We start from the raw sequence: 26,577 nt of genomic DNA on the forward strand, positions 1-26,577 counted from the left end.
AGAGAGGAAAGGTGCCAGATTTAGTTCCCTTCCCAACCCTCCCCCCCTTCCTTGAGCCTGCTGTATCATAGCAGGAGGGCATTGGAAAACAGAAGGGGCACAAAGGGAGCCCAGGGTTCCACAAATACTCTGGAAACTGGGAGCAGAACTTGGTCTCATATCAAGGGCCTCTACTGCAGGAAGACCTAAGGCGGAGGGGCAGGACAAGGGCCACTTTACTCCTGGTTTACCCATGAGCAGGAGGGAGGGGGCCTTGTTGCTGCCTTCTCCAATCTTTGGTCCAAATAAGCTGTTAAAATTTCCCCAGCTGCAGGAGCTTTTAGACCCCAGGGTGCTGAAAAGGGTAACCTATATTCTTAAGACAGTCAGCGACTGCTTCCCCAGCACGTCTGCACCCCAGGGGACAGGATGGCAGGTGGCCTGAGTTGTTACACAGGAATACTCACCAGGAGCCACAGGGCTCTTACCATTTTCACCCTACTCAGAGGGCAGAGTTCAACCACCCGCCCCCCCATCAGAAAAGAGAGGAAACAGGTGCTTCAGCTGTTGTTTATTGACATACAGGTAGGCTCTATAGCAACAGGCCTGGAGGCAGCTGCAGTAGTGAGGGAAATGGAAGGTGGAGGGTGGAGTGTTTGTCTGCAGCAACAGTCGAGTGAAGGAACAGAAGTGCACAGTGCACAACAAGGTGGGAGTGAGGGAGGCTGAGGGGGCTGGAGAAGCAAGTAAGGGCCAGGGCCGGAGTCTGCTTAAACTGGAACCTCTGCCCCATTCCCTAAGGCCCCTACTCTTAGCCGACTATCTCCTGATCCCACGCCAGGGCTGGGAGTTCTCTGGGTATCCATTTTCTACAAGAACTGAATCGAGTACACAAAGGAAGAGAAGCAGAAGCTGTTGCCCTCTATGTGAAGCTCTGGGGCCTCCAGTCCTGCCTGCACCCCTCCTTCGTCCCTTGCTCAGATGGGGCCACATGATGGGTGGCCCAGCTCTGAACTACCCCACCCAAGCAGGGTCTTAAAAACAGCCGTGTTTCACAGAGGCGTTTATCTTCTTCCCTGGCGTCCCAGCCCACCAGTGCCACACCACAGCCCCAAGTGAGCACTACAAGCATTGCTGGCCTAATGGATGGGTTGGGGAAGGGGGATGGGACAGGGGCTGGAGGAGGGGCTCCGGGGCCCATCACGGCACAGGAACTACACGCATGGTGTTGGTGAAGCCAGAACCAGGGCGCCACCCGGTCAGCACAATGACCACATCTCCCTTCTTGAAGAAGCCTCGGGCCTTGCCTGGAGGAAGAGAAGAAGAGGGGCTGGTGAGTGAAGAATCAAGCCAAGAAGGAATGCACCTGGGAGACTGCCCCACAGTCAGAGGAAGCTAAGCAGGGCTGACGGGCCTTTACTCCCTTACACCACAAGGTGGCGCTAGGCTCACAGCCCAGGCAAAGGGGATGAGGGAAGCCTTGATATATCCTTATGGCTCAGATGGCAGAGTCGGCAGGGACCTTTGGACATCATTCATTTTCTACTCTAGAGGGTGGAGAGCCCAGCCCAAGGTCACAGCTAGCTGCTTCCTCTCATCACATGATATCCTACTCTTATACTGGGACAAAGGCCATATGAATACATAATTTGTACGTGTGCTGGCCCCAAGTGCAGGACCTCTGGCTAATTTTATGAAAAACCTCAATAATGAGCAGATGCCAAAGAATGGACAACCCCGATTATTGAGGATCCTTTGCTTTGGATCCCAGACTGGAAGAGAGTGAGGAGAGAACCTGGGGTGCTCAGCCCCACAACTCAAAGGCCCCTCTTCCCTCCTGGGCTCAGCCCAGGACTCCAGGGAATGGGATGAAGGATTCAGAGAATATTCCCAGTGAGGACAGCTAGGGCTCTTGCACCCAAAGGCCAACATGTTCCCCCTTCTATAGGGTCTCAGAGAGACCAGTACTCAGGCACCTTCTCCACCCCTCCACCTCTAGCCCTTGCTCCCAGCCACGCACCAACATTCATGGCAAAGTTCACCCGGAGGTCCACGTCCTCAGCCCAGGCCTCCTGCACTGGGTCCTTACACACCACAGGGAAGATGCCGCGGTACAGGTGGGCCTGGCGAGCTGTCTGGTGATTCCGGGTCACAGCAATGATGGGGGCCCGGGGGCGATATCTGGACACCAGATGTGCAGACCTGAGATGGGGGACAAGCAGACGAGAACTGTTAAACAGTGTCCCAGGAAGCTCCTCAGGGCCTTCAGCAACAACTCACCCTCTAATCCAACTCCCTATGCCAGCCTGAGGCTCTCTGGCCATTTCAACATCTGCTGCCAAGACTGGGACAGCTCATCATCCTGTATCGTCCACAGCACATAATTCTTCATAGCTATGCTACCCATCTGCCCTACCCACCTCCCAACAGGCCAGGGCCCCAGGATCATGCCGACCCAGCAAGGTCAGTTTCCCCCACTTACCCCACATGGCCCGTACTTGGCAGCAGCTACAAGCCAAGCAACATGGGAATAGCACCTGACTCTTGACATTTGCAAGAAAACAGGAGCAGGGCCCACCAGTCCCCCTTGGAATCTACAACGCAAGTCTTCCCTATTGCCATGCCCTCTCCTGACTCCACGTGACCCCCCGGGTCCCTGAAAAAGTCCCAGCAACTGGGCTGTAGAGCCCCACAGTCAAACCTGAATATCTAAGTGAGGCTTAGAAATATAGGTGCTACCCAGGAGGCAAGACCAGGGGATGGGAGTGTCAGTGGGGGAGGCTCTGCCTGTGAAGGTCCCTCTGGAGGGGAGAGGACCCCTGTACAGCCCCAGAGCCAGGTGCTTCCTTCAGCACTGACACTGTACACGTGTGGCTGCAGATGTGCCTCGGGAGGTAGAGGGGCCTGCAGGGGGAACTTGGGCCTGGAAGCTGTGAGGACATTCAACAGGTGTCAGGGAAACTTAAGCCATGTCACAGCAGAGGGTGCCCTGCGTTAAGGCCTGGCCTCCATACAAGGCTTTCAGAGGGCAGCAAGTGCTAAAGTCAGGACTTGCTGAGTGAAATCCCAGAAGCCTGGAGCTAAAAATAGCCAAGTAGCAAAGGCTGGACTTTTTCACAAAGGTCAACCCAAATGGTGGGAGCTTTTCATCCCGAGCCCTCTACTGAGGGCATCTGCACACATCGTGTGTCCTGGTCCTAAAGGCAATCCCATCTGCTGCTCCTTTGTGCGTGGGGCTGCCTGTCTGCTCCTCTCCACCCGCCTCCTCCAGGAAACCCTAGCTGCCCTGTGGAGGAGGAGCACACCCCAGACCCAGGGAGGGAAGCACGACAGCCCAGTGATCTGGAAGGGGCCCCGAGCCTGAGGCCGAGCAGAGGCCTCTCAGCCTGGCTGCACGGCCCAAGTGCCAGCAACACACCACGGTGACCTCTCCTGGGCAGCACCCACTTGTCTTTGGGACTCAAAGACCGATGGGACGGGTGCACCAACCAAACAGCATGTCAGCAAACAGCAGTAATTTTCCACACTGAACTTTTTAAAGAGCACATAGCAACTAGAATAATTAAAACTGGTTATCCTTTACTTTTTGAGAAAAACAGCTTTCAAATATCAACCATTTGTCATCAGTCTATCTGTCTATGTAATTAAGTCTCTAGTTCATTGTGAGGGTATAAACTTGCTTTGGACCCAAATGGTCTGACACGCCTGTGAGTGCTGCCTGGGATCCTGTCCTTCAGGCCCAGGGCAGGGGTTCTGCTCGCTCCCAGAGCCTGGCCAGGGGGCCAGGGGAGCTCCGTCCCTGCAGGGTCCCGGGCACAGGCTGAGGGGTCTTACCTTGGCTTGGTGCCATCTGAGCACCGTTTAGTGCACTGCTCCCAGGACCCCCAAGGAAAGGTGCCGCTGAGCTGGGTGTTCCCAGGGAGCCGCTGCCACCTCCTACCTGCCAGACTTGGTGAGGACGATTATGGCCCCACTGCAGCACTTGAAGGACGCCTCCACGGCACCCACGGCGGCGGCTTCGGTGGGGTCACTGGTAATGGGCGACAGGCGGCGGAGTTCCTCAAATAATTGCAAATGGTAGATGGCAGCCTCTGCCTCACGGGCAATCTAGGGAGAGGCAACACCGGTCCAGAGGGACGAGAGGGGGACAGAGCTTTGTCAGAGCCGTGTCACACGGGAGAGGGAGGGGAAGAGTCGCACAGACAGCTGGTGAGGAGCGTGTCCCTGGGTGCAGAGGCCAAGAAGAGCCCAATCGCTGGAGGTTCTGAGCTAAGCGAGATCAAGACTCGCAGGAACCAGCCCTTCACCAGGCGCCTGTGACGTCGCTGTGCTTGCCGAGCTGAAGGACCCTGCGGTCCTGGCCTGCCCTGACTCCCTGGCTAGCTTCCTGCAGGTGAGAGGAGAGGTCCTGAGTGCGAGCCCCAGGTGCAGGGTTGGGCCCTGGCTGTCTTCTAGAGCGGCTGGAAGTTACCTGCCCTCGGGGCCCTACCTGCCAGACTCCGTCAGAACTATCAAAGCTGCCGCTAAACACTTATAAGAAGCCTCCACGCTGCCCATGGCCATGGCTTCCATGAGGTCTGTGGAGTGACTTGAGGCTCGCGCAAGTTCTTCAAACAGCTTGAGGTGGAACATGGCTGCCTCAGCCTCACGAGCTATCTGTAAGGTTTAGGGGGAGGGGAGGGGAGGCAAGGAAGAGGGGAAGGTACCTTAGGTTAATTGGCTAAGTCTGTCCTTCAGGCAGATGCAAAGAGGCAGGGTGATGAAAGCCCGCTTAGGGATGCGTGGAGGATTTCAAACATCAACTGCTACTGCTTCCCCTCCAACCGAGGGGAAATTGATTCTTCCGTTCTGGAAGGATCTATTGATTTTGGAAGGACTTTTTGATTGGCGGTGGAGGTGGAGGGAGACAGTATGGTGGCAGGCTCTAGTGCCTGGGCATGGAAACATGCAGAGGCTGGGCCCCCGGGGCTCCCAGGCCTACACAGCTCCCTGGCAGGACTTGACCACGCTGCCTCATGAACACAGCTCACAGGAAGGAACAGGCCTCCCTCCTCACATGGCTGTCTGGTGGTTACTACCAGGGTTCATGCCTGGCCTCCACGCACACATGGAGTGCTTGCTTGGCTTCGGACACAGGGATGCTACCAGCCTGTCCAATGGCATGCCGTGCAAGCACACTGAGCAGTGCTGGAAAACTGAGGTCAGACAAAGCCAACGTCACGCGGCTTGACGCGTTCTAAGCAGGCGGGTGGAAAATTGGCGAGCTTTGAGGTCAGGAGGAACAGCCATGTGAAGAGACAGGTGCCTGTGGAAACACGCAGGTAAGTTTAACAAGACATTTGATTAATTCAAATGATTAAAAGACCCATGAGAAAGCCACTGAGTTATTTACAGACCACCTGGCTCAGATAACACCAAGAGTTAGGAAGAAAATTTAAGCTTTAGAGGGTTATAATGCAATTACCAGCATCTTAGAAAATGATGGGTGAGGGAAGAATCAGGAATACCACCTCATTAATTTGACAGGATAAGAAGATGAGTGGCAGAATTTGCTAGGTTAAAGGTTTTCTTCCTGCAAGAATGGAATGCATGCAGCCCAAAAGGACAGGAAACATGAACAGGAAAGAGAACCATACCTGGTACTGTCTAGCCCTTATTTAAGGGATATCAACTGCATCAGTGAGATAAAGGAGAAAGCAGTGGACAGGTAAGAGGGGAAGCTGTTGGCCAGTGTTAACTGGTGACATGGACAGGAGAGGCCTGTACCAACTGGCCCAGACCCCATAACTTATCTCCTGAGCAATGCCATGCAATCCCAATCTTGCAGTTCTAAGGTGTCTGTCTGTTCAAAGGAAAGACTGGGGTATGGAAAAATAGACATGGGTTCAGAGCCCAGAGTCTGGTTCTTAGACTGTGACCCCAGTACAGGCCCCACATGGATACCTGTCTTGATCTCCTGCTAGATGAAGTACCATGTTGCAGGAGAGAACACTGGCTTCTGAGTCAGCAGATCTGGGTCCAAACTCAAGCCCTATTACCATGTACCCTCATCTATAATATGGGGTGACATCTATCTCACTGAGGTTATGGAGATTACGTCAATCTACACAAGGACTTAACAGACATTTAACAATAGTAGTGAAATTTAACGCTAAGGCTATAATTAAACATATGCCATCGAATTCATTTCATAAATAAGGCCTTGAGAGGTTAAATTTGGTAGAGACATGAAAGTCCCTACAGTCTATGTGGTTTCATGGTTCCATAAATCAGGTCAAGGTCACTCTCGCATCTCAGAGGCAATGGGGCCACACAACTAAGCAAGGCAGTTATAGAGAAGGGATGATGTGTGGAGACCCATAAACACAATGGCAGCCACTCTGGAGGGGAGAGGTCCAAGGTCCACTGTCCCCCAGGAGAGAGGAAGCATTCACCACTGGGGCAGTTGTGAGAATGACCATGAGCCCAGAGTGCATGAGCATCTGTGAGAGCAATCATGTCACACACACAGAGGGTGGTATATCAGCCAGGAAACACAGCTGTCCCAGGGACAGGGATTGGTCTCTACCAATTTCATCATGGGCAAATCCACCCAGGGTGCCAAGGACAGACCAGAAGACATCTGTAGTCAAGATGTCTTGTTTCATGCCTGAAAAAGTATTTAATATAACTCTCATGTCTTCTCTGGAAGCCATCTAAGCCTAACAATCACATAGAAAATGAAGGAAGGATGATTATCTAGTCCAGACGTTCTTTTGGGGGGATTGTTTTAAATCTGGGGGAATGCAGGGGAGGGGGTGTCACACAAAGGGCTTGGGGTCCTTTGTTGGCTGGAAAGCGAATAGGAAGGTTAAAGAAACACCGTTTCAGGGTAAGAGGCAAGTTCACTGAGCTATACATTATCAACAGCGACCTAGGGCTGTTGTGAAAGTTCATTTGCAACACTCGTTTTCCCAGGCCTGATGACCCATCTTGTGTTAACTCTTCAGTAAGCTCTAGAGCAGGAGCAGCCAGGCTGTGGGACATGGCAGAGCGGGAGACCCTTGAAAAGCTAGCTCCCACAGGAGAAAGAGGAGTGGCCTCCAGGGCTCCTCCAGATGCTCTCACCCCAGGGCCAGGTGGGATCAGCCAGCCTTCCACCTGTTTCTATTTGTGGGCCTGTCACCCATCACTTAAACCCCAGTTTTTAGTCTAGGGCGAGTGCAACAGCTCAGCAAAGCAGGCGCTGCTGCAGGCACCATGCAAGGCCAGCCTGCAGCCAAGTCAGTGCAGGCAACAGCCTCCAGTGCAGGCCCAGAGGCCCCCGTCAGGGAGGCACCTGGCTGGGGACAGGTGGGGAATCAAAATGGAAGCCGAACAGGACAGCTGCGAGCAGGAGCTCTTGGCCTTTTCCAGAACAGGGCAGAGGTACTCAGGTCCTCTAGGCTGTCCAGAGGAAGAGGTACAGATATCCCAGTACTTGAGCCAAGGGAAGGATTCACAGTCCTGCAGACAGGAGTGACTGTGCTATGGCTGATGGAGGCCGCCTCCAGAACAGAAGGAACTAGGAGACGGGTGTGGGCAGGCAGGCAGAACAGAAAAAAGACAAGACACCTCCACGCCCCCAGCACACACCTCCTCACTCTGCTTGTGACTTGGAGAATAAAAGATCGTGGGCGCAGAAGCCTAAAAGGTGTCGCTCTGTGCCAGAGCTCGCCTCCATCCCAGCCCCAGCCAGGGTGACAGGCGGGCCCCAAGAACTCACCAGGTGTTGCATGCGCACAGCTTCCAGCGGGTAGTCCCCTTTGGCCGTCTCTCCAGACAGCATGATGCAGTCGGCTCCATCCAAGACTGCATTGGCCACGTCACTGCCCTCAGCCCGGGTGGGGCGAGGCTTCTTGATCATGCTCTCCAGCATCTGGCAGGGGACAGGGTATTCGTGAGACGTGGCCTGGGCTGTCTTCAGACACAAACTGACCCCCTGGATCATGTGTATGTGCAGAGTACAGCTCTGTGTAGGTGCACGGGGCAGGGGAGGGGTGGTGGGATGTGTGTGTGTGTGTGTGTGTGTGTGTGTGTGTGTGTGTGTGTGTGTGTGTGTGTGTGTGTGTGTGTGTGTGTGTGTGTGTGTGTGTGTGTGTGTGTGTGTGTGTGTGTGTGTGTGTGTGTGTGTGTGTGTGTGTGTGTGTGTGTGTGTGTGTGTGTGTGTGTGTGTGTGTGTGTGTGTGTGTGTGTGTGTGTGTGTGTGTGTGTGTGTGTGTGTGTGTGTGTCCCCTCCAAAGCTTCCCTGTGGTGTGTGTGTGTGTGTGTGTGTGTGTGTCCTCCAAAGCTTCCCTGTGGTGTGTGTGTGTGTGTGTGTCCTCCAAAGCTTCCCTGTGTTGTGTGTGTGTGTGTGTCCTCCAAAGCTTCCCTGTGGTGTGTGTGTGTGTCTGTGTGTGTGTCCTCGAAAGCTTCCCAGTGTGTGTGTGTGTGTGTCCTCCAAAGCTTCCCTGTGCAAGGATGCAAACTCGGGAAGAGGCACATACCTGCGTGGCACAGATGACAGGCTTCCCAGCTCGGTTGCACCGCCCAATCACCATCTTCTGAGCAAGAAAGACCTTCTCTGCAGGAATCTCAATGCCTAGATCACCACGCGCCACCATGATCCCATCACTGGCTTCCAGGATCTCATCAAACCTGACAGGGAAGTTGGAAAAAGAGAGGTTATATGGAACAGGAGCCACAAGTAAGGTGATGCAAAGGAAGTTTTCCTGGGATTCTCTGACTTAGCCATCCTTGCACCAGGACAACTACCCACGACATCATGATGGATGCATGGAGGTGGTGGGGTGTTCCAGCTACTTCAGTCCCCCAAAGGGGGCCAGCAGTTCTGCTTGTTGGGCTTCTTTAGCACCAGTATGGACACATCACTGGGGGAAAGGGGAGGGGACGAGGTCTCCTCCAAAGTCCCATAGGCTCATTTCCTCTCCATCTGCATCTTATGAGGCCCCTCTTAAGGTGTCTCTCTACCATCTTCATTCCAGTTGGCACTTCCAGGGCAGAAAGGGAACCCAAGGCGGCTGACTGCTCCTGACACAAAGGTCCGTGGCCTCTCCCAGCCAAGGACACTTGAGGGCTGCTCCTTCAGGGGGCCCCCTCCAACTTGCTGAAGGCATGAGAATATGGCTTTGCCTGACCTGGAGCCAAGGCCAGCAAGCACCCATGGCTTGGAGGACCCATGGCACAGGGAGGACCCCAAATTTCCCGGTACAAAAGACATCGACACAAAGCTGAGGATGGAAAGGTCACAACAGGATGACTGCTCCCCCCACTCTTCCCAAGCACACACCTAATCCCCACAAGTAGGTGTGGGGTGTCAGCAGCGCTGGGTTCTAGTAGGGAACCAAAGAGGAACAGATGTCACCCAGCTGGCCTTACTCATAAGGCCCTACCTGGTGAGCACTAGGGAGGTGGTGGACCTGTGCTGGGACAATGTGGACCTGGAGGAGGACGGCATGCTTTCCCCTCAGAAGCAGATACCATGCCAGAGCTGGCCCAATCACCAAGCCGGCTGCTTTCTAAGGCAAGACAAGGAGGCCCATGCTTCAGTGTCAACACCAGGCCCCGAGCTTCCACGGGGCTCCCAAGGGAGGGAGTCCCTTCCTGAGAGCCTGCTGTCTTCCCCCTTGGTGGTCCCCAATTCCAGCAAACAAAGGCAGTGTCAGGAGTGCAGCACAATGGCTCCTGAGCCTGGAAGCAGTGACCCTGTCCTCTCCAATGCTGGTCTCTGGGCTCATGGAACAACATCAAGATGCTCGCACCCCAATCACCTGGGAAGCTTTTGTTTTTTCCTTGAAATACCAACGCCTTCCACTCCCCCTCGTAGGATATTCTGATTCAGTGGGTCTGAGATAAGCTTGAGAGTCTCATTCTGATGGGCAGGTAGCCAAGTATTCACAGGATATATCGTGCTCTTCAGAAAGCTGGGCTGGGGCTGAAGGAGGCAAGGGACAGTCGGGTGGACTTACCTCCGAACTCCCTCATGATTCTCAATTTTGCTGATTATCTTGATGTTCTTTCCTTTCTCTCCCAGGATATTCCTGACTGCATGGACATCAGATGCCTTGCGGATGAAAGACGCAAACACCATATCCACATCCTGCTCTACCCCAAACTTCAGATCCTGGATGTCCTTTTCTGAGACGGCAGGCAGGTCCACAGCAGCCCCGGGTAGGTTCACACCCTTCTTGCTGCCCAAGGAGCCACCGTTCTCCACCTCCGTCACCAGGAAGTCAGGACCTGTGTGAAATGGAGTAGGTACGAGAAGCAGAGCCACAGGGGCAAAATTGTCCTCACCAGGAAGCAGGCTCTCCCCATTACAGAGAACTGGGAAATAGCACATGGTGGGTGCTGGAGCCACACTGCCAGGGTTCACATCCCAGCTCCACTAACTGTGTAACCGTGGGCAAGTCAATTAACCGCTCTGTGCCTCAGGTAAATAGGGATAATAATATCTACTCATAAGATGGTTTTAAAATTCAAACAAATTATCATGTAAGATGCTCAGAATAGTGCCTGGCACTTAAATGTTAGCTCTCATTCCCAGGCACACTGGAGTCCTCTACGTACCCTACTGAGGGGATGGAGGAGGGAAGCAGAAACCCTAAAGTAGTGAAGATGAGTAAAGAAATCTCGGGAATTCTCTGGCGGTCCAGTGGTTAGGACTCCACGCTTTCGTGGAACACAGCCCAGGTTCAATCCCTGGTTGGGGAACTAAGATCCCACAAGCTGCACCGCAAAGCCAACAAAAAAAAAAAAAAAGAAAGAAAGGAAAAAAGAAACCTTCTCATCTCCTCCCCAAGAGTTCAGTTAAGTTGGAGTGAAATCTGTTTTTGAGGCTAGGAGTTTATTATAAAAGGAATTTCTGAGAATATAGAGACCCAATCTCACTGCCAGCCAAATAAGCTATCTTCTACCAGAGAAACTTAGAGACGGGAGCTGGTTTTAGGCAATTAGACCCTGACTCTCGCGTACGTACCTTTCTGCTTCACCAGCAGGGAAATAAGGCCGTCATCCACGTAGATCTTGCTGCCCACATCCACCACCTTGCAGATGTTCTTGTAGTCCAGCCACAGGATGTTCTCGTCACACTTTTCCATGTAGGCGTTATCCAGGGTGATCTTGAGTGTAGCTCCCTTCTTCAACTCCACCTCGGCGGTGCCGCTCTGCAGACAAGACAGTAAACCACAAGTCCAAAGAAACCGGGCCCTCCTAGCGGGAGAAGACAAGCTCTTTCCTCCAGGGAACAGGAGCAAATCTCAGCTGCAGGTAACAATAAAGCCTTTTCTTTTGGAAAGAAATAATCAGACTGTCTAACTTAGTATATTTCAAGGAAATAACCCAAGAGAAACCTAGAATGTTTTAGTTATACTATTTAATGATAGGGGAAAAGAGACAAAGAAATTGCTCCCCCAAGTTAGAGACTTGGAAGTAGGTTTGGAGTGTAAAAGAGGTTCCTTTCTGGTATTGTTTCTTAGCGAAGTAGATCAAATCAAGACTTCTTACAGTGATGGATAAAACTCTCATTTATAGACCTAAACTCTGAGAAATGTGGCTTCCAGCCGGGACAGACTGCTGAGGATGTCTCTGGGGTCCCCTGCACCTTTCTCCAGCTTCTCCCCAGGATACTCACGCCCTTGATGAGCCCGGTTCGGATCTCAGGTCCTTTAGTGTCCAGGGCCACAGCCACTGGCCGGTACAGAATGGGGTCGGAAGCAAAGCTTTCCGTGGCTTCACGCACGTTCTTGATGGTCTCTTTGTGGTACTGGGGGAAAGGAGGGGAGATGATAAGCGTCCTCCCACACACTAGGATCTAGGACCGGCACTGAAGCTGATCACTCAGCAAAGAGCTATGGCTGTTCTAGACCTCCACCTCCAGCGTATACACTCACGCTGCCCACTCCCCGAGCATCCTCTACTGGCTTACGTCAACCCCCTTGGCCTCTACCCACTTGTACCACAGCCCTCACCCACTCTAAGGGCAAATCTTAGGAACTTTGGAATATTTACGTTTTGGTGGCAAGACATGTCAACATAAAAGAGGCCTGTCTCCCTTTTCCCCCTCTAGGATTCATCAAATACCCTCAGCAAATAAAGCAGACGACTGGGGTAAAGAACCTAGGACTTCTATCTGGATAATACTGATCTGGCCATCAATGTCAGACTGATAGATCTGGTAATTCTGAGCTTTTCCTCTACTGATTACAACTGCAATTCAAACTCAGTTATTTACTTAAGCTAACAGTGGCCCAAGCTAAATAATTCACTGCTAAGGTCATGCAGGCCTAGTTCTGACAATCACACTTCCTGCAGTCTGATCAGAAACGGAAGTGGAACAGAAAGAGATGGGAATACGCCTTTCTCCGAACTAACTGACCTTTGCCATTTCTCACTTGCAACAAATCCTGGCTTCACTCTCGCCTCTGAAGCCCTTTCTCTTTTTCCATTTGCCATTCCTGTTTGACTAAAAAGGGACTCAGAGCCAAGATGTCAAAAGTTCTTCGTGGGGGCTTCCCTGGTGGCGCAGTGGTTGGGAGTCCGCCTGCCGATGCAGGGGACACGGGTTCGTGCCCTGCTCCGGGAAGATCCCACATGCCGCGGAGCGGCTGGGCCCGTGAGCCATGGCCGCTAAGCCTGAGCATCCGGAGCCTGTGCTCCGCAACGGGAGAGGCCATAACAGTGAGAGGCCCGCGTACCGCAAAAAAATAAAATAAAAAAGATCAGATGCAACAACAACAAAACCAATAGATCAGATGTAGACATGTGCATGTCCCTCTGTCAGAGTGAGAGAGAAAAAGCAATTCCAACGCTCTGCTTAGAAGAGTCTTAAAAATTGTCAAGAGGTGGAAAAGCATGTCCCAGCCACTCATCAAACTAACACTGTTTACATTATATAATTAACATTAGAACAATTTCAGATCAGTTTCCAAAACCCTGATCCCAGGGACCACACAGTTTTATCCTGGTCAAAAACCTCAAATTAAACCCACAAGAGGGACTTGGGTGTTTTGTTTTGTTTTGTTTTTTAATCCCAACTCTGATCTGGGAAGATGAGTTAAAGCACAGATAATCTCCAAATGCCTCTTGTAGTTTAAAAAAACCAAAATCTCTGAGCCAGCCCCGCTCCAGCAGGGGCAGATACCACTCGCTCTTGCCATTTCAGAGCTGTGTGGTATTATTTTACTGGATGGAAGAGGCCATAAAGCCTAGTTAAAGGTCAACTTCTTAAAATCTATTTCTGCTACTCCCCCTGCACACAGGAGACCCTGGCACAGGCCAGCAGTAGGGATCAGTTGTGAACTGACATTCAGTCATGTCTTTAGTTCTCTCTTCGGACTAAGCTAACACTTGCAGGAATGCCTAGTGACTCTTGCCGAGGACGCCCTGCCTTTGGAAAATTACAGAATGCCATCCATGGATGTCTTAACTTGCCCAGGGTGCCTGCTGAGCACAGTTCATCTAAACTTGGTCAGGCCCCCATGATATTTGGAGGCCGGACACCTGCCAGGCCATAAACTTTATGGAACATGGGTTAGAAAACCTACAATGAAGATTCTCATGTTTCCAGAAAGGAGGAATTCACCTCTCAGACTGCACTTCCTGAGGCTTTATTTTTAGCTGAAACTGAACACCAACTTCCAAATGCCAGAGGGCAACCCCTCACCTCCTGACCTCACAGAGTAGCATTTTCTTTATCCTGAACAGGAAATACAGAGGTCAAGAGGAGGGAAAGTTTGCCTCCCCCATTCCTCCTCTGTTAATACCATGATGAAATCCCATGGCCTGTGGTTGAACCTGAAGGTTAGGCACTGTCCCTCAGGCTGGTCCCACACTCCTCAAAATGAGTTTGTTCTGATCTTGGGAACAGAAGCACGAATGGAGCACTTCCCAGTAGCTGCCACCTGGTCCCTGGGTAAGGTCCAACGAGTCAGGTCAGCTCATCAACAGCCCCAGCACTAAGACACTCCTACCACACTGCTGGGGAAGTATGCTGACTTTACTTTATTTTAATGTACCAAAACCCCCGGGAAGGGACAGGCTGAGAACACAATGCTGATTAGGTAGGGTATTATATGCCAGATAGTGTTAGTGCATTAGACCCAGTCTTCACTTGCAATAATGGAAACCCTTCTCCTGGACCTGCCCAGTTTATCTTGGGTCTAAACTAGGCCAGAATAACCTGCAAGGTAACTTACTGGTTCGTCACTGCAGTTATGAGCTGTTACAGAAACCCTGGGGCAGGAGTGTCAAGCTCCATGGGTTAGAGGAGTTTCCAGGAGAACCCTTGCACACTTTCCTTGCTGAGGGCTAATGGAGCACAGGTGTTGGGGAGAACCAGGGCCAATTACAAAGGAGGTATTCTTTGCTTGAGGAGACCTGGCCACTTGAGATGGCAGGAGACGGGGAAGAGAAAGTAGGGATGGGCTGGTGAAGACAATCTTCCCACTGGCTGTAAAACCCACACTTTCTTGCCCAGTCCACCCTGGCTAAATGAACACGACATCCCCACCCCGTTTCCTACAAGCTGCCCCAGTGGCCAAACTAGCCAGCCGAGGCGCACCTCATGAGTTCCATGAGAAAAGTTCAAACGAGCCACGTTCATTCCAGACTTAATCATCTCCTTCAGCGTCTCCACTGATCGGGAAGCTGGGCCTAGTAGAAAAAAAAAAAAATGTTTTAAAGTCATTAAGTGTTAATTATCCAAAGGAGGAATAACACTTTAAGTTTGCTTCAATTTAAAGAACTCTTGATAATTTTTACCCCCAAATAACTCAAAATTCTTTCAGAAACATACATATGACTATTATTGTGCTAGCCTAGTTTCTTGATTTAGAAGGACATCTCCCATTTCCTTCAAATTCTACAGGCTCCATCTAATTAGGAAAGCCTAGGTAAGTCTTGGCCAGCCCTTTACGCTCTCCCTGAAACCCAGCCAGATGTCCAACTACAAAATTCTGGTTGTACAGAGCATGTCAAAAAGATCCTTCCCTAGATCTCTGAGAGGCTCTACTAAGGAAGATACCCTCTAAATTTTACCTTTAGCAGAACGCAGAAAGCATAAAGAATTCTTTACTGCAAACTCCTCTGACCAGTTCTCATAAGAATCTCTGTAGCATCTTGCTCAGTACCCAGGTCTGCCACATTTATTTAGTCTTTTCAGGAGAGGAAAGGTCACTGTCTCAGGAAGCCCATGTTTCGGGGGGAGGGGGCACCCCCCACTCACCAATGGTGCAGATGATGCCGGTGTTCCGGGCCGTGATGGGCGGCGAGTCAATGTCCAGGCGGCACATGTGCTCCAGGAATGTGTCAGCCATGGCCGCATGCAGCTGCTGGGTCTGAATGAAGGCAGTCCCGGCATCACTATGGGGCTTCGACATGGCTTCTGAGGTCTTGGGTCCAGGGGAGCTGAAGAGAGTGATCAGTTTGAGAAGCCTGAGGCGGCTATAATATACAGCTTGACACAGGAAGCTGCTTCCTGCTTACACATTAACTCAACAAGCATGCTTTGTTCAGAAGCCACAGGGAGCCCCGCCACACTCTGGCTGTGTGGGTGCTCCTCAAGTCAGGCCACGGGCTCACGTTATTGTGAGCAAGTGGAAAAGGCCTCAGAGAACAAGTTAAAACCACATACCCAACACGTGTACGTGCCAGGCATCCACTGTAAGCATGCCTCCCTTACACTGGGCTAATATCTACCTCAACAGTATCCCTGCTAATCCTATAAAAATAACATCAATTTACATGCACTGCAGGAGCTTCCTCAAAAGGAAGTTGCAACTAATCTTCCAGGGATATAAAAACTCACCCCTAGTTGGTGAATCTAGAACTTTGTATGAAAAGCTGTCTCAAAGCTACAAACATCTGCTATGGGGAGGGGCACCCACACTTCCTCTTAACAATCCCCAACCAAACCCAGAGTGACTTTCCTGGTCATAGAGACAACCACTATCCAGGCAGTCCTCCTAGTTCTGGAGTCCTAGGTTTTCACTAACCCACAGGACCACGTAAGTCCATTACTCAATTCATCCTAGGCTGGAGAGTAGGTCCCAGCCCATTGACAAGCAATAAAAACCATTCCCTGGACAGGAAGCAAAGTTCAGCCAGAACCCTGAATGCAAAAATCTTTCATCCCAGGAATCTGTACCTAAAAATTACATATGGTACTTTTGGTCAGAAGGACTTTAGGACGTGCAAAGCAATTTGCATCAAACCAAGGATAATCATAATGGTACTAGTCTGGTTCTAAAATTATTACAATTACATTAACAGGAGAGTTGCACTATGAAGAAATTAACGCTTGTCAAATCCTTCCCCCAGCTGATTTTCTAATGCACCACCCGATTCCCTTTCTAAGGCTGACAAGTACGCCACTCGCAGTGACAAAGACCATCTGTTCCAGGTAATTAATCAGCCCAGGTCACAATCCTAAACAGGGGCACAACTGCCCCCGACCTTTGCTTTTCTTCATTACTGACTTTACAACTAAACTCACTCAGCCGGTTAGTTAGCTGATTACAGACAGAGACTTGAGAAGCTTCCAGGCAGTGTTTCAAGAACCATCAGGGAAGGATGTGAGCCAGAAGCCTGACATGCCTCATCAGAATGCCATTCCTTTCCTCAAGTTTTCAGACCAAGGGTTACTCCTTCTCAAATCCTTTGCCTAAGTGCTTCAGCCCAGGCTCAGGAACAAGCCCTTCTTTCGCCCTGTCCCACCACCTCCTAAATCTCAGGGCTCCAAATCAAGGCACCCCATACACGTAACCCTTACTCTGTCTCCTCCTCCATCCCCGACTCTGTGGCCTCTCTGGGTGGCTCGAACAAAGCATCCATCTAAACCCATCTCTGCCACCCTCGAGAAGTCCAGAAAAGCCCAAGAAGCTTTGCGACCAGTTGTGAGTGAATTTCCTGTAAGCTATTGAAAACTGATGGCTACAAGTCCCCAGCTACAGAAACTAAATCTTTAAAAACGAGTAAATAAGATACCAGCTAACTATTCCACATGGCATATATACTGTTCCTTTCAATATGTGTTTCCTAACTCCCTACAACATACCAGGTACCAAAATGAAAACAACATCCTCTCCTCCGTGACCTATTTGGTTTTGTATCCCTTAGCACCAAGTACTTGGGGGTATTCCAGTTGTTTACTGAATGATGTTTCAGAGTATCTTAATGCCTCTTTGTCAAAATCAAAGTTATACCTATGTCCCTTTCCCCACCAAATCCGAGGAACTTTTGAATTCCTGACAGCACGGCCTGGGCAGCCAGGGTCCCTTTACCTGCACTCACGGTTGAAGTAGGGTGTATATAGCTCCAGAGCACCTGGGCTTAGGTGAGTCTGGCTGTTAAGGGAACATTACTGAAGAGATGGTACCCGGTGGCACACCAAGGCAACTGGAACACACAGGCCTTGCTGTGGCCTCCAGGCGAAGGGAGTCATCCAGTCCGAGGACTGTATTGTGATCTCAATGAGTGGGTTGAAGTAACTAACCCGACTCTTCTTAAAAATCATCAGTTGGATCTTCTCTAGACCTGAGACGTTAGGGTCTCCTTGCAAAGACCCGGCTGGGGCCACTGATTGCGTCACACCTTGTGTTCTCTGGACTTGGGCTTCCGGTGACAAAATGCTCTTTTTTTGGCTCAGGGTGGCTCCTTGGTCCCACCTGCAAAGACTGCTCGGAGCTGAGAAAGGCTTGCCCTGAAGAACTGTATAAGGATTAAGGTAAAAGCTGAGTGCACCTAAAGCTCTTTGGGGTAATGGAGAAACTACCTTAAGAACCAGGTATCCAGGTAGTAGTAGGTAGTAGCTGTTCCTAGAGATTCAGCTATGTTATAAATGAAAACACAGAAGCCACCCAAGAAAATACCAAGAAACTGGTAACAGAAAATTCGCAGGTAAGACAGTTCTTAATGGCTCCTTTGCAATGCTTTATCCCCTCCCCTAACACCCCAAAGATTGCCTTCCTTTAAAGTCTCTTTAAACCTTGGTTTACTAACATTTCACTATTCTATACAAGAACCTGGTCCCTCTCCCTTTTCTTTGGGGGGGTCGGGAAGGGGCAATAAATTAAACATACATAACAGGACTGGAAGGATATCTAACAAAATATTATCAACATGTTATCTGGGTGGTAGGATTACAGCAAATTGCAAATTTCTTTCTTCTCCTTACTAAAAAATTTACTGATACTAAACATTTTCATAATAAGAAAAATTACAAATGTACCTCTTCTAACATGATATATTTAAAAGCATTCTGGTAAAAGTGTTGGAATTAAAACAAATGTGAAGCTCCCCGTTCCATTATTCAACTGCTGCTCTAGGTACTTCAGGAATATTCTAAACACAGTAGAGGTGGGATAATGCATCTTAGGCCCTAGATCACAAATGCACTGCAGGATAGTTTCACTGACCTAAGAAGGTCAACCTTGGGAATTCCCTGGTGGTCCAGTGGTTACGACTTGGCACTTTCACTGCTGGGGCCTGGGTTCAATCCTGGTTGGGGAACTAAGATCCTGCAAGCCACACAGCACAGCCAAAAAAAAATTAAAAATAAAAAGTCAACCTTGATCTATTCAGAATCTCAAAGTGCAAAAAAACAAAAAGTTAATATGGTCCATAGGACAACTCTGTGCCAAAAAACCTGTTAGTCACATGCCCAAATCCAACAAAATTCTTTTCCTGTTTAGTCTGTCCTCAAGCATCAGAGCAAAATCTCTGTGACAAGGATATTCTGGTACAGAAGGGCTGCCTCAAGGACAGGAGATGCTATTAACAGATACAATTATACTGGGCTCAAACACTAACCCTATTTCACCATCTCAAATTAAATCTGAGGTCTGCAAGCTCTGATCTTTTGCTTACCCAGGTTACTAGGTACAAAAATAACAAGTGAAATTTTGTTTGAGTGCATTTGCACACCAGCAATCCAAAAGAACTGGCTTATCAGCAAGTCCATCCACATTCCTACAAGATCTCACCACGTCCTTAAAGACCTCTACCAAACTAGGGACTTCATGTCTCATGCCCAGGTCACCAACTGGTTTTCTATCCCCTCAGGCTCTGCCCCGGAGCCTCCCTTGCAGGGAGGTTCAGGGCTCTCCTGCCCAATGAGCCTCTTCTCCGGAGCACAAGCTGCCCATCCTACCTAAAACACACTCTGGACTCTCCCCCAGCCCCTGGACAGCAGCCTCAGCGGTGGTTTCTCAGGGCAGGCCTCTGGGAAGAGCTGCCCTCCCTCAGGCTGGCTGTCTGCACAGTGCCTGCCAGCAGACGCGGCCAGCTCATGCCACTCTGACTCACTACAGCATCCTCCTCTGCAGGAGGCACAGACATGCAGAGGCAACCTCCAGCCAGCCGTGGAAGCCCAGCATAGCCACTGATGGCGGGCAAATGCTGTGCCCAGGTATGGGAGCCTTATTCTTGAGCCTGAGCTCCTGCTGTAGGACCTTCCTCAGAGCCATTTCTCCTCTGTGAGAAACGAGACACCATCAGAGGCCTCAGTGTGTGTGGGCCGAAAGGACAGAGCAGGCACAGTCACAGCTCAGCTCCAGGGGCCCCTACTCCCACCTTGCCTTTCTCAAGTGGCTCCTGGCTCTTTGAAGCTATAGTTTTGTTTATGCCAGACATAATTCTTTGGTCACTCTTCAGAAACCTGAGGGTGAAAATCATAAAAGAAAAAATACCCAACACCACTTAAGTGTCAGTACTGTTGGCAGGTTGTTCTGGGAAAGAATCACGCTTCACTCCACCAATTCTAGCTTTCACAAAAGCCCACATCATTCTGCCCTAGTAAACCAGCCTGGCCTATGAGCCCGCACCTGCATAAAATCTTTATTTAACCAGCCAGGGCTCCCTGCACCAATTTTTGCTCTGATGCCAATCTCACCATACAGACTAACTCAATAATGATGGCACCTGGTACCTATGATTGTGTTTCCCACTCTGACATCCATTTGCTACCTACACCTCTTAAGTCTACAAGCCAGCATGAAGGTGGGATTCCCAAATCTTCAGAACACCAACATCCATTAGAAAGTTTGCACCACAACGTGTTGGACAAGGCATTCAGGCCAGCCTGCTCTCTAGGAGCTCTGTTCCTAGATGATGGAGCAGAAAAATGTACTTCCCAAGACTGGCCCTAATCTGACTATGGTAGCAAGAAGATCAAAATGGGTGCTTGGCAAGCCACAGAACCTAATAAGGTCTGAAGTGAATGGCTGTTCATCCTCATATACAGTTAGAGTAATGACAACAGTATTTGCATATGGAGTAGGGCAAGGACAAGCAGTTTTTAGCTAAGAGATGGGAGTTATATTAAGTCCATTCTACCCTCAGCAGGCCCCGTAACAGAAAGCAAAGTCTGGTGTCACCAGGTTACACAAAACAAAATGAACCCACCTGTAGGTTCAAGTAAAATTCCCTTCTCTTTTATTCAGGGCTAGAACTAAGTGACAAACATTATAAGCAGGAGCCCAAGGTCCTATTTCAAATCCGAGTGTGCAATAGTGCACAAAAGCTGATACTAAATGAGCCTACCCACAAAAGGACCACTCAACTCCAGGGCAGGAAGTCCCGACAGAGAAACCTCTACCATCTCAGATGCCGAGGATTTGATGGCAGATGCTCGGAGAAGAGAACTGGTTCAGTCTGAAGGAGGAAGTTTAGATGAACCTTTTGCTGAGCTGTGGTCCTTACTAGGCTTAAAATTATGAAGCAATGCTTCAGGGCATGATATTTACACTCTGGAAGCAGCAAGGAACCTGGGACACTGATTTAGGGCCTTTGCAAGTCAGGTACAACACCAGGATGGGTGATGGCCTCAGCAAAGGGAGGCACTGGCTCAGCATTTAAAGGAGGAGCTGCCCTGCATCGCAGCTGCAGGGAGAAGAAGGGGGGAATGAAAGGAGAAGGGCAGTGCCAGCTCTCCCAGAGCACTGACCTAGTTACTATACCTGGTCTTCCTGCAGTAACCATCATAGGTTTGCTTCTATTTTGTTTTGTTTTGAACTAAAGAAAGAAATATTAACATCTGGATTTTTACCACCCAGAACTGACCATTAATATTTATCCAGGGAATTCCCTGGCAGTCCAGTGGTTAGCACTCTGCACCTTCACTGCCAAGGGCCTGGGTTCAATCCCTAGTTGGGGAACAAAGATCCCGCAAGCTGTGCAGTGCAGCCAAACAAGCTGTGAATTGCGGCCAAAAGTTAAAAAAAAAAAAAAATCCAGATTTTCTTTAGACTTAAAACAAAAATTTAGGGCTTCCCTGGTGGCGCAGTGGTTGAGAGTCCGCCTGCCGATGCAGGGGACACGGGTTCGTGCCCCGGTCCGGGAAGATCCCATATGCCGCGGAGCGGCTGGGCCCGTGAGCCATGGCCGCTGGGTCTGCGCATCCGGAGCCTCCGCAACGGGAGAGGCCACAACAGTGAGAGGCCCCCACCGCAAAAAAAAAAAAAGTTTGCCCATCTGTTGGGTGACATGTGTTAATCTGCTCTCTAATGTAATAACAAAAGAGGGATATCAGGTATCAGGATAGTTTTGTTTACCAAGTCTTTATTTCCCTGCCTCAACTAGATCAAAACTCCAGCACTCCCCCAAAATGTGTACAACTTTGTCTCATATACCATGACTGACTCAGCTGACCCAGTAATTATTTTGCACTCATCACCTGAGATAGGAGTGATACCACTTGTCTAAAGTTAAACGTTATCTGTTGGTTGATTAAATGTTTGGAAGGGCTAGGACTCCTTTCAGAGAATTTTTTTTTTTTTAAAACTGCATCAGCTGAGCTGGTCCATACTCTGAAATGCTATGACCAGCAACCTTGCTGCCCTATCATATCTGGTCTTGGCATCTCCCCCACTAAAGCCCTTATCTGACCTCGGAAACACAGCTTGCTGGCGTCAGGAAAGAGAGGCTTACAGTTCCCCAGGAGTTTTGCCTATAGAAAGAACTGGGGGAGGTGAGTCGCAGAGGCCACCAGAAGTACTGCAGGCTGGCTCTCCCTCCTACGTGCAGACCAGCACAAACCAATGAAGGAAAAACGGCCGCAAGGGCGGGGCTGCACCACTTGGTGGCCGTGCCAACCTCCCCTCCTAAGCTGAGCAGTAATAGCAGGAGGCTAAAAGGTAGAGCAGAGGCTGCCTGACCACCCACGCTGGCTCACCTTCCCCAAACAGCTTCTTTAACAAAGCCCCAAATAATCAGCCTATTCATTTATCTAGTCTAAGGCTGGCTTGTGGTTAAAGAAAAAGAAAAAAAAAAAAAAAAGGAAGTTCCCAGAAGTATGGTAGTATTACAAATGGTCTTCACTGGGAATTCCCTGGTGGTCCAGCGGTTAAGACTCGGCAGTGAGGGCGCAAAGCCCCACACCCACCCCTACAAAAAAAAAAAAAAAAAAAAAAAAGAATGGTCTTCATTTAGTTCTATTCCTATCTGTATCAGAATTGATGCTTAAAGTGATGACTCAAGGTCCTATAAGACCACTGACGAAATAAATCACATATTTCACAAGATCCTCAACAAGGTTGCAAGAAAACTCTGCTCCCACGGACAACTCAGTCTTGCGGTGTACCAGTTAACTGGGGTTTGACTGTGGATATTTTGAATAATTCAGAAATAAAGATAATGTCAAATGAGTCATTTCCCCCTACCTTCACCTCAGTCTTAGCTCTTATCCAAAATAACACACCCTGGTGTGCCTTCATAAAAGCTGAAGAAAAATAAAAACCCCTGTAGTGCAAGTTTGTAATCAAGAGTTGCATTTTTTTTCTACCTTCCTGCTCTCAACCATTTCCTTATTACTTCCACTGCCTCAACATTAATAAACAGCTTTAAGAAATAATATGGCTTTTCCTGTGACCCCACATTAATGTCACAATATTCAAAGCACAGAAGCACCTCCCATAAGGTGCTAGCTCTGTCTAGAGTAACAGCTACCAAACTTGCCAAATCACTGGGGCTGCAACTCTTAAAGACCCAATAATGCTCTTGGCTAAACTGTGAATTCAACACTTAAATTATTTACTTCTAATGCAGTGCTTAAAGTGAGAGCAGCTACCCTAGACAGAAGACTAATGTCCATATATTTAGGCTCAAGTCCAGTAACTCAAAAATGAGTTCAAGGACATTCTTTAAGTCATCGTTATTCATGTCCACTACAACCCGTATTCCCAAAATGGCTGCCATGCCCACTGCACAAGGCTCAGAAATACAGGTGTGCAGACTGTATCACCTGGGCATGAGGCTCTGCCATGCTGCACCTAAGCGCAGTACAGAGAGCCTGGGGACCTCCACCAACCATTTGTCACTTAGTTGAGACACTTTTAACTGGGGGAAATGCATGCTTCATTATTTGACTCACTGAAAGGGGAGAGGGGACTTTTTAAGCCGGCAAAGACCACAATGCAGTTTCCCCACTCACCCAATCAAGAGAGTTCTCTTAAAAGCAGATAAATTCAAAGGTTGAGTCATCTTCCCCAAAGCCTCCCCCACCTACACACACAGACCTGGTGATGGGTTACATACTCTTCCCCTCAGAACAGCCCACTGCATTCCCAACAGCATCCTCAGGCAACCTGAGGGCGAATTATTTGCTAACAAAGCTGCAGAGTCCTGACCTAGGCCCTCCTCTCTACCCCAGGGAGTGGCCACACCCTCATTACGGCTAACAAGGAGCTACTGTCCTTTGCCTCTAATCCTAACCTCACACTTAACCAGCTGGCTGAGCAAATCCCAGAACCCTACCAGGAGTGGGTGGGAATGGAACAGGTGAAGATTTCAGTCTTGGGGTCCCAAGTTTGTTTCTACTCTTGTAGCCAAACACCAAAGGCTGCAAATCATCCCCCTCCTGCCTTCCTTTGTCTAGAGGACCAAAGAGCCCCTGTAAGCAAGTGGAGAGTTGAAGAGTAACATTATTAGTTACTCTGTAAACATTGTACCAGGATCCCGGAGGGGACTGGTTTCCAGGAGACGTCTGCTATTTAGAGAGCCTAATTCCCAAAGATTAACTATGAGTATGTGTTTGGGGATGGCAGACAGAAGAGGAGCCTTTGCGTTCGATTACGGTTTAAGTCACTGCGCTCAGTGACCAAAAGAATACATTTGGAGGCATCTCACCTGAGATTAGACACTGCACTGAGTATTCAACATATATCCATGTAGGTGTGTATATATCAACCAATCCTTTCAACAATCAAGAGGAAAAATGTTACAAGTTACACATGGGAAACTGAGGTCCAGAGGCTGAACTCCCACCATTACTCAAGTCAGTATGTTAATGAGTTAAACCTGATCTATAAAAAGCCCGTTTCCACCTTCCCAATGCCTCTGTCAATCATGCCCGGACCTCAACTATCGGGATGATTTGTGCAGAGGAGGATCAGTGTCCTGGGCTTCAAGGACACAGATAAGAAGCCAAGGGATGCCTCTCCATTACTGGGTCTTTAAATAACCTTCAGACTGGAAGGTGCTTTCCTGCTTCTTCAAACCCAGTGTGAGGCCTCCTCCCCTCAACCCCCAGCAGGAAGTGTGTACCTTTCTCACAGCACTTACCACTGATAACTTTCATGTTCTTTCCCTAATTAGACGGTGAGTTCCGTGGGCTATAACCATTTTAACCATCCTGTGTCCACGCCGCTCCCCAAAACAGCTCTTTATACACGAGTTTTTATTGAGTGAATGCAGGCACGTGGCACCAAGCTCTTGACGTATTTCTACTCTCCCCATAACCTGCTCCCACCCCAACCCGTGGCCTCTGCGCTCTACAATCGGCCGCATCTGTTAAGTAACAAGAAGCAGAGGCGGGGAGCCAGGTGAGTGGCTCGAACGCAAGGAGGCCTCTGAGCAGCATGCGGAGGCTTGTCGGGCCAGAGATGTGCTTGGCCGGTAACGGGCCCGAAGGTCGGTGGTCCGCGATCCCGCGGGGCGGGGCGATGCAGGGCGGGTCCCGGGCCGCTACGTGCAGCCCCGCCTTGGCGGGATGGAGCCCAGTAACCTCCTAGGAGCAAGAGCAGCCCTGCGGCCGCCCCATCGTATTCAAGGCGGCACAAAACAGGAACGCGCCACCACAGGGCAGCCACCCTTTCTTCCTCTGCAGCAGGGAAGACCAAGAGTTACGTAACCCTCTAGCTGCGCCCCGGGCCGCCGCTGCATCTCCCGGCCGCACGCGAGCCAGCCCGCCCAGCCGCAGACCACAGCACTTCGGGCGGTGACGCCGGGACGTGGGCCCGGGGCTGCAGGAGAGCCCGAGACTGGGGAACTCTGAGGGAGAAGGGGACAGGACTGAGATGGGAGACCGAGGGGCGGGGGCGGGAGAGCAGGCGGACGTGACCAGAACAGAGGGGGAGGGGCGAGGACGCGGGTGGCGAGGAGGAGGCTGCAAAGAAGAGGGATGCGGTGGAGCGAACGTGACCAGAGAGGAGGGGGAGGGGCGGGGGCCAGGGCATGAATGGGGGAAGGTACGAGGAGGGGACAGAATCCGAATGGAGGAGGGACGGGGGAGCGGAGCTAAAGAAGGAGTTTCAAGGAGAGGTTACAAAGAAAGCATCAGAATGAGGGAGACACGGACAGGATGAAGACGAAAAGCGAGTATTAAGGGTGAAGGGGAGGAGGCGAGCGTGGGAGCAAAGTGGGGAGGGAGGAGGGAGACTGAGGGAGGAAAGGATCAGATTAGGGGAGAATAAGGGGAGGAAGACGAGGATGGGACCAGACAGAAGAGGGAGGTAAAGGGAGGGGAGGATGGGACCAGACTGGGGGGTGGGGGAAGGTCAGGGACTGGGGCAGAAAAGGGGTTGGCTGACCCATCTGCCTTCGGAAGAAGCAGGAGCTGGGGGCTCTGAAGAGGAGGCCCTAGGCGCGGGCAGCCTTTCTCGTCTCTCCAGACCCCAACCGGGTGAATCTAATATGCCACGGATCCTGCGCCACACTGAGTGCGCAGGCGGGCCAGGATTCCGCACTGGCAGGGGGGAACGGAGCCCCGGTAGGGACGGATGGCCCAATCTCTCCCCAAGCTCACCTCCGACGTCGTCCGGCTCGGGATGCGCTGCTACCGCAGAAAGGTCTGAAAGCTCGCAACGCGTCGCTCCAGTGCGGGGATCAGCTACCTCAGCCTCAAGGTTATCCCAGCTAAAGGGCCGCCGCAATCCCTCCGCCGCCCCGCCCCCCACCCAATCCTGGCTCCCAGCTCGCGGGGCCCCGCCCTTCTGCATCCTCGCCGGGCACAGTCACCTTCAGTAGGAGTGCTGCGGAGGCGGAATGGGCGGGCAGGTTGCCCTTTGGAGGAGAACTACATTCCGTGGCGGAAGGACACGTTACAGAAAAATCGCAGCACTGACGTCCTCAGCGCCCAATGGGGAAGCTGCGAGGCAGCAGGACCCGCCCCCGGAGCTCCGGGGACCTCACCCCGCCCCCAGGCCCCCCGGCGCCCGGGCCACCTGTTGCCGCCAATTTGGAAAGCTGGACCAGGGCTCTTCTCTTGACCCTTGGCCCAGGCCGCCCCAGCTGAGCTGCCCTGGCCTACCCAGATGATGCTTAGATTTATGGGTCCCAGGCAGCATTCCCCCAGCCCTGCCCTGCGAC

At 50.7% G+C, this 26,577-nt stretch overlaps 2 protein-coding genes across 3 annotated transcripts in view; one reads left to right on the top strand and one right to left on the bottom strand.

Moving 5' to 3' along the window:
* Positions 1 to 26,577, top strand: part of BBS4 (Bardet-Biedl syndrome 4) — a 426,848-nt gene that overhangs the window by 18,523 nt on the left and 381,748 nt on the right. The gene's annotated exons all lie outside the window — the stretch shown is intronic.
* PKM (pyruvate kinase M1/2) lies at positions 536 to 26,142 on the bottom strand. Of its 2 annotated transcripts, none has more exons than XM_081227438.1 (11): positions 26,015 to 26,142; positions 15,221 to 15,402; positions 14,558 to 14,649; positions 11,630 to 11,761; positions 10,976 to 11,162; positions 9,966 to 10,236; positions 8,484 to 8,634; positions 7,724 to 7,876; positions 3,920 to 4,086; positions 2,000 to 2,181; positions 536 to 1,286 (listed from the first exon to the last, which is right to left on the bottom strand). In XM_081227438.1, exons 2-11 carry the CDS (start codon positions 15,372 to 15,374, stop codon positions 1,180 to 1,182), a joined length of 1,596 nt encoding a protein of 531 aa, XP_081083564.1. In that variant the 5' UTR covers positions 15,375 to 15,402; positions 26,015 to 26,142; the 3' UTR covers positions 536 to 1,179. The 2 variants fall into 2 exon arrangements, with proteins under 2 accessions (XP_081083564.1, XP_081083565.1); XM_081227439.1 differs by lacking the exon at positions 3,920 to 4,086 and adding an exon at positions 4,469 to 4,635.

This window comes from Mesoplodon bidens, assembly GCF_964165515.1.
Source record: "Mesoplodon bidens genome assembly, chromosome: 3".
NCBI lineage: Eukaryota > Metazoa > Chordata > Mammalia > Artiodactyla > Ziphiidae > Mesoplodon > Mesoplodon bidens.

What these genes read in the sequence shown, in the direction of transcription:
- PKM (XM_081227438.1), bottom strand. Translation starts at nt 15,374, where the DNA reads ATGTCGAAGCCCCATAGTGATGCCGGGACTGCCTTCATTCAGACCCAG. An exon ending in GAACCGGGCTCATCAAGGGC is followed by an intron (nt 11,163 to 11,629) that starts GTGAGTATCCTG and finishes TCTTGTCTGCAG; the next exon opens with AGCGGCACCGCCGAGGTGGA. An exon ending in GTCCTCACCAAGTCTGGCAG is followed by an intron (nt 2,182 to 3,919) that starts GTAGGAGGTGGC and finishes CCCCCATCTCAG; the next exon opens with GTCTGCACATCTGGTGTCCA.